The 7532-nt window shown below is 36.5% G+C and overlaps 1 protein-coding gene and 1 pseudogene across 2 annotated transcripts; one reads left to right on the top strand and one right to left on the bottom strand.

Moving 5' to 3' along the window:
* Positions 1 to 984: 984 nt before the first annotated feature.
* On the top strand, positions 985 to 1662 carry LOC143596146 (uncharacterized). Its single transcript, XM_077074993.1, has one exon. The coding sequence runs from the start codon at positions 985 to 987 to the stop codon at positions 1660 to 1662; it is 678 nt and encodes a 225-aa protein (XP_076931108.1).
* A 1174-nt stretch (positions 1663 to 2836) lies between these two features.
* Positions 2837 to 5161, bottom strand: LOC143596148 (double-stranded RNA-binding protein 1-like; annotated as a pseudogene). Its single transcript, XR_013146654.1, has 5 exons — positions 5087 to 5161; positions 4982 to 5004; positions 4124 to 4385; positions 3194 to 3591; positions 2837 to 3038 (listed from the first exon to the last, which is right to left on the bottom strand). The product of XR_013146654.1 is annotated as a double-stranded RNA-binding protein 1-like (transcript).
* Positions 5162 to 7532: the final 2371 nt, after the last annotated feature.

Here is a 7532-nt window from a genome sequence, read left to right as displayed (position 1 = left end):
GACACTTGACTTTACTTCAAAAATATGGGTCCACTAGACAACATGAACTATTGGGAACTACAGAAATTTGTGATGTTTTCTTATGTTTCTAATGACACCGTAGTGCTTTTATGTTATCATATTTTGTAGTGTTTCTCGATCGAACGTACATACAAATTCTAATAAGGTCTACTTGTGAAAAATCTAATCGTCGAAAAAGAAGACTCATAGGTAAAAATTTATGGGTCTATCACCGGGCTTGTTTGTGATCTAATTCCGTATGATACGTAAACAATATCTTATTCAAGTGTTATAGTAAAACTTAAACCTTAACTTATAACGCTGGTTGTAGTGGGGTGGCATATAAGCCACCTCACCAAAGGCCAGGAGCCCCTTTGGGCACTACCTTGTTAAAGGGCGACGGGTGTCAAGAGGTGGAGCCACAATTTAATCCAACCAATCACATTTACGTTGTAATGTTGACTTCAGTAAACAAAAGAAAAACAAGAAATGAATTTAGGAGAGAAAGAAAATGCGCGAAGGAAAATATTTAATTAACTACCATTCTCCTAACGTCATCTCAAATCTTGGAAACTCATACTCACAATAAATTAAATGATAATTGTGTTTTTAATTAAACCATTACATGTTTTTTTTAAACAATCAATAAAAGCCATATTATAGCTACTTTTCACTTTTAATTAGATTACTGTTGCATATAGACACAACATTCTAACAGGTGAGTTATGGTAGCATTAGATCTATTGTCGATTAAAACCATGTTATTATGTATTTTATAAACAATTTAAATTATATCCACTTTAAAAAAGATTCTATCCATGATTAAAAATCTAAAACCATGTTATTCTAGAAGACCAGTACTAGTCTTCCTTCCTGAACCCACAGCCACCTCCACCTTTATTGAACATAATATTACTACCAGCATTAAATCCCAATCCCATGACCTAATTCCCCAAATTTCAATTTCAATACTCACCTGCAAATATGGCGATGTCAGTGATGATGTCAGACATACTCGTCCAAGCTGCCTTCATCTCCACCATGCTCTTCATGTTCCTATGGATGCTCAACATTCCTCAAAGCCTCTTCAACAAATTCCGTTACCGCGAAAAGTCATCCTACGCCGCCAAGCGCCACTTCGTCCGCGGCGCCGAGCTGCTAGCCAGGTCCAGATCCACCGCCGACCGCGCCGCCGCCACGATCCTCGCCAACTCCGCCGTCGAACACGCCGACAAATCCATCGCGGTGAATCCGAAGGACGCCGCGGCGCATATTCTGAAAGCGTTAGCTCTCGACTTGCAAGGATTCACCACGTCGGCGTTGGAGGCGTTGAACGCGGCGTTGTCGCCGTTGGCCGCGAAGTCGTTGAGTGATGGCGAGAAGAGTGATGCGTTGTTTAAGAGAGCGGAGATTAAGATGAAGTTGATGAGTAAAGGTGGAGATGAAGGCGGAGTTGAGTCGGCGGTGGCGGATCTGGTGGAATCGGTGCGGTTGAAGAGTGATAACGCGGCGGCGTTGCGGTTGTTAGGGGAGTGTTATGAGAAGAAGGAGATGAAGGAGGAGGCTTTGAAGGCGTATTTGGACTCGGTGAAGATCGAGCCGAAGTCGGCTAAGGCTCAAGCTGCATTGGTGCGGTTGGGTGCGGGTTCGGGTTCAAGCTAACTGATTTTAACCTTGTTTTGTTGACTATATTGTGTTTAGCTGATTTGTATTCGGTTTTGTTGTAAAATTTTAATAATTGTGAGATTATAACTCCATTTTGATTAAGTATTTTGGTATACTTGTTTGTTATTCTGTTATAAGAAATCTACTGGTTAACTTTCTTTTGATCAATGGTTAGCAGGAAAAATTTCTTTCATAAGGTTTATTAGTAATAGTTGGCGTAAGTAGAGATAAGCTCGGTTCCAAACCAGTAGCGATCTCAAATATCCTATTCTTGTTTTTTAAATGACTTGGTACGGTACCATAGGCAAAAATTCGATAAATACCGGAACAGATACCGATCCCGATTTTCCAAAAACTTTGGGTCGTGGTTTCGTATACCATTTGCTCATCATTGGACCTAAGTTTATTAGTTTCTAAGAATATTAACACACATGGCTAGCCACTAACTAGAGATGCCCACAGATAAGCCAGTTAACAGACTCAAGGTACCGAAGCGGTCAAGAAACAGTCAAGAAAATAATCATAACCCTGTCAAAAAACAAGTTCGGTTTCAACCTGATCGGTGTGCACAGAAACCAGTTGAACGACTCAACCTGATTTTGACTTTTGTTTGACCAGCCAGAATTGGTTTCAACCTGAACTGGTGATTACTTTGGAACCAGTTTGTGCACCTCTACCACTAACCTTCAATCAGGTTAGTCGTACTCAACACTTGGCACATCCTAGACTTTTATAGTAAAGGCTAACATATGGTATATGTTGATATATCTGAAGTGTATAAATTTACGTCTTTTTAATGTGCACATGACATGATCAGACAAAAAGTGCAGGAAGATATAAGAATAACCAACCCAATCAAAATGTTCAAATATAGTTACCAAGTCCAATTTATAATGTCCCTAAGATGTTATACCCAATGAACTATGCCTCCAAGTACAAAACACATACAAACTCTACTTATAAATTACTCATGGAAGGAGAATAATTTCCTATTCTAAAATCAAACCTGTATCCTCACTCGTACCTAAACCATTTTCCTCGTTTGGCTTCAATCATCATCAGCTCCCATTTTGACCTCAACAACCTCTCCTTTTCTTGTGTCAACTTTTTCCTCGTTTGGCTTCAAATCATCATCCACTGCTCCTTGTCTTATGTCAACTTCACTCTCCTCGTTTAGCTTCAAATCATCAACTTCCGTTTGAAGACGATAACTTCATCTAGTTTTGTGCCAACTTTCCTCTCCTCGTTTGGCTTCAAATCATCGTCAACTTCCGTTTTGACCAAAACAACTTCACCTCTTTTTGTGCCAACTTCCCTCTCCTCGTTTGGCTTCAAATCATCGTCAACTTCCTTTTTTACCACAAAAAATTTAGCTCGTTTTGTGTCAACTTTCCTCTCCTCGTTTGACTTCAAATCATCATCAACTTCCATTTTGACCGCAACAACTTCACCACGTTTTTGGTCAACTTCCCTCTCATCGTTTGGTTTTAAATCGTCATCAACTTCCGTTTTGACCACATCTTCACACGCTTTTTGTCAATTTTCCTCTTTCGTTTCTTATACTTACCCTTTTTCCTCTTATTTGACTTTCCATTTTCCTCTGTTTCCACAACAGCCGGTTCAGGTTCCTTCGTTTAGTGGGGACCACTGTATACACGGGTCCCAGGTCGGGTGTGTCGGGTTCTCCATTTGGCTCGGGTGTGCTCATTTTAATAGCCAAAAGAGCGGTTTTTGCAGCTTTAAGTTCTGCTTCCTTTTTGTCTTTGCTGATGTGCCTATATACTTTATTCCTCCTATGTCAACAGTACAAGAAAACAGGGAATCTCGGCCCTTGGTCTCATCTTTTGTGCACACGTATAATGGGATAGCATAGTTCATCTTTTGTGCATATTCTTGAAGTAGGTTTTTGCATAACCCAGTTTCGTGCTACAAAAATTACAAAAGACGATCCATTAAATATTTAAAACTAAAAGTTAAAACGGGGATAAAATTCAGCAGGTAAAAGATTTTAGATTCTTAAAACTAGAGGCAAAAAGATCATTTTAGTGATGACCATTAACATAAGAATTCAGGCATAATGACAATGATATTTAACTTCAGTTTACTGGCCCGTGCCCTCTGTAAATGATATAAAACATTATAATCTGACTAATTCAAAGCTTATATGAATGCTATAAACTTCATGATGCTTCAGAAACCATAACAAAAATTGAAAACTCTACTACAAAAAATAATAAGACTAATTCAAAGCTTTATTTGGAACTTCAGCCTAGATTAAGTTTATTTGGAACTTCAGCCTAGATTAATTTTAAAATATTATGATTTCTTAATTTCTATCTCTATATGTTTTATTACCCTTCTAATGTACCCAATTATGTTTGCCCTTTAATTTACGCCTTTACAATCAGCAAAGAAGAATTTACACAATTAATGCAAAATTTAACGAAGTATTAGTTACCACGGGATGAGAGATACTTTTATCTGTAGCACCCGTTTTAGCAATTTCAATGAGAGCAACTTCAGCAGCAGACTGTTCAGCGGCCTTTCGGTTCAAAAATCCTGTCAAAGAATGGTAACTATCCTCATTTATGACCACGGTTGACCTGAATACCGGCTGTGTGACGGACCTTCCTTAATAGTATGATATATAGGAGTCTTGAGTCCCGCCTTTTGAGCATACTCTTGCAATCGACTTTTGAATACAAAACAACTTGACACGCCTGCAATATATATTAATTAAGATTTCTGTATTACTGTTCATAATTAATGTGCATAATAGGTTATCAAAGACAGGATATATTGTGCCTTAACAAAAAGTATCAAAACATAAAGTATTGATTCATTTGGTCCATTAAATATAAGCCACATATATATGGAATCTATTATTACAGTGAACGCATGAACGAAGTGGGGCTGGCAAATTGTGCACCTGTTTAGACACGATAAGACATGCTTAGCCTATCCAATTTTATACTTTTCTAAACAATAAAAATTAGGAGTCTAGGTTCATCATTCCTAATAAAACGTATAACCGCCACGCCAAACCACCAAAACCAAGTGTTAAACAAGTCGTTTTCATGTTTAATACATGTGGTAATCGTGTCGTCTCTAACCTGTTAAACACGATAAGACACGATTTGCCATGTTTACTAATCCAAAAGCCCTAGGTATCTAAAGCATCTATCAGAACCTAAATTTTCAAGCGAATTCGAATTTCGTAAACAATGCGAATGATCGGACCGGTCCGTAATCATGAATTTAAAAGAAATGGTAAGGAAAACTAAAACAAAATTGAAATGAAACAAGGAGAGCTTACTCTGTTGTTGCTCCTCCATGTACCTGTAATCAATCGAATTGAACAAAATTACAAACGCATTGCAAAATTGATAGGAATCTGATGAAAAAGTGTGTTGGAGCTTACTGGTTGAGATCTAGAGGCTTGACCTGATGTTGTCAGGTGAAACCCTAGGTACTCGAAGTGAACACACAAAGCTGATGATGACAGAGAGAAGAGTATAGAAGATGTAATGAAATATTGAAGAAGAAGAAGAAGAAGAAGAAGAAGAAGAAGAAGGTTTATACTTTCTATCGCCAAGAATAATAAACCCTATTTCTTCTCTTCCTTAATACATCCCAAATACCCAACTCTTACCTGATAATAAATGTATATATTAATTAAATAAAAATTAATTTAGTAAGCGTGTTGCTAACCGTATCCCCTTTATTTTTACTAAACATACCCGTCTCTTAAGTTTTGCATTAATACGATTTAAATCTTTTTTTTTTCCTTTACCATTTTGTTGTCTTTTATTATCATTATTATTTTAGAAAGTTTTTTTATGCTTTAAAGAGTTTTTCTTTAGAGTTTTTTAATACGGTTTTTTATAAAGTGTTTTAAAACTTTAGAGTATGTTTTTTTTAATAATTTATAGAGATAGCTTACATTTAAAAAATGCACTATTTTTTATCAAAAAAAGATTAAACAACATCGACTTAATCAACAAGTTTGTTCTTTTATAATGTGACAATAATCTTATACGTCCGAACCTAACAAAACATATTCAAAGGATTTTTTTTGTCGGACAGGAGACGTATAATAAGAAAAAAATATACAAATCGTTTAATTGCTTTTATAAGGAGATTATATCATTATTTATTTAAATATATAATAAATATTATTATTATTATTATGATAAAAGAATAATAAACACAAAACGAGAGAAAATAAAAAAAAACTTTATAAAAAATAATCAATATTTACTATTATGATAAGTTTTATAAAAAGTGTTATAGGGTAGTAATATGTCAAATAAAATTGTTAAAAGAGTTTGAAAGTATAGAGGAGGGGGTATGACAATTGACAAGTACACGAGGGAGGGTACGTTTAGTCTAACCCTTCAGAAAATGATCCATTGGTCATAGATCAAAATAATTCACGTAATAACACTAGCTATTTTTTTTGTTTGATATGGGATAATGGAATGAAATAAAGGAATATATTGGATTAGTATCATTTTGTTGTCTTATTTAATTACCATGTGAGAATAAAATTAATCATTACATGTGTTGTTTGGTAAGCATAAAATGCCAAAATTATAAAATAAAATTGATGGTGAGTGACGATGTTGAGGATGAGCGGTGGTGGCGGTCTCGAGTGTGGTGGTTGGTGACTGTGGTGGGCGGCGGGGCAGTGATAGTGGTTGGCGGTGGCGTGGTGGGCGACTGGAGGTTGTGGTGAGGGGCGTGCGATGGGGGTTGGCGATGGTGGATGGCAACGTAGTTATGGGCAGCGGCGATAGCGGTGGTGGGTTGGCGATGGTGGATGGCAACTTAGTTATGGGCAGCAACGATAGCGGTGGTGGTGGTGGCAGCGATGGTGGGAGGGTGGTGGAGTTGATATAGCATGAAAGAGGAGTTGAACAAAAACACAAAGGGGTGGAGAGAATGAATTTGAGGTGTTTTAAAAGAAATGTTATTTGTAATAGGCGATTCCATTACATTAAACCAACCACCCTTTTTTTTCATCCCACGCAATGGTCCATTCCATTATGTCACTCATTTTTGTATACCAAACACTACTTGGAGGTGTCAATCCTAGCAGGTTGATGGGTTTCGAGTTGACGGTTTTAATTTCGTCAACACTGACCCGATCCATGTATTTATTAATGTTGTGCCCAACCTATTTAAAATTGGGTCGTTTTTTATTATAAGTTATACGATTGTCGATACTGATTCCTGCGTTGACAAATTAATTTTTGCATTTTAGTGTCGGTATCATAATAAACTAAACTCATACTAACTGAATGCATGTTAATACATCGTCACAAATGCAGCAGGTAGAAACCTGGTTTATATTATACACAATTAATTATCAACTCGAGCTCGACATCTTCAATTCAACTCGCACAATCTTGACTAGGTGGATCGTGTTTTTCAAGTTTTATATGGTTTATACTAAATTTAATAAACATCAAAGAACATGTTATCAAGAATCTAAATCATAAAAATCTAGATAAATACAATTAACACGCTACAAATGTACCAAAGGGTCTTCATTACATATTTCTTTCTCTGCAAACACCGGAGAGATTTTCATTACATTTCTTTGTGCATGTTATTTAAAAACCGAAGCTTGTGCGCCTCGCGTGAACAAAAAATTCCCCGTTCTTTTAAAGGACTGCTCAAAACAAAAACATGCTCTAGTATTAATTACTAGAGCATGGCATAATATGCTCTAGTAATTACTAATTAATATAGAAAACTACGATACTTGGTTTGTTGCCCCAAAAATAAAACTAAGGATGTTCATGGGTATGTAGTGTACCAATCCTATAAAGGTAGGGTACCAAAAGACCCAAATACCCCTA

The sequence above is a fragment of the Bidens hawaiensis genome, unplaced genomic scaffold, assembly GCF_021521415.1.
Source record: "Bidens hawaiensis isolate Kalapana, Puna unplaced genomic scaffold, B.hawaiensis_p1.1 tig00046108_1, whole genome shotgun sequence".
Classification (NCBI taxonomy): Eukaryota; Viridiplantae; Streptophyta; class Magnoliopsida; order Asterales; family Asteraceae; genus Bidens; species Bidens hawaiensis.
This window is presented reverse-complemented; position numbering and strand designations above follow the sequence as displayed.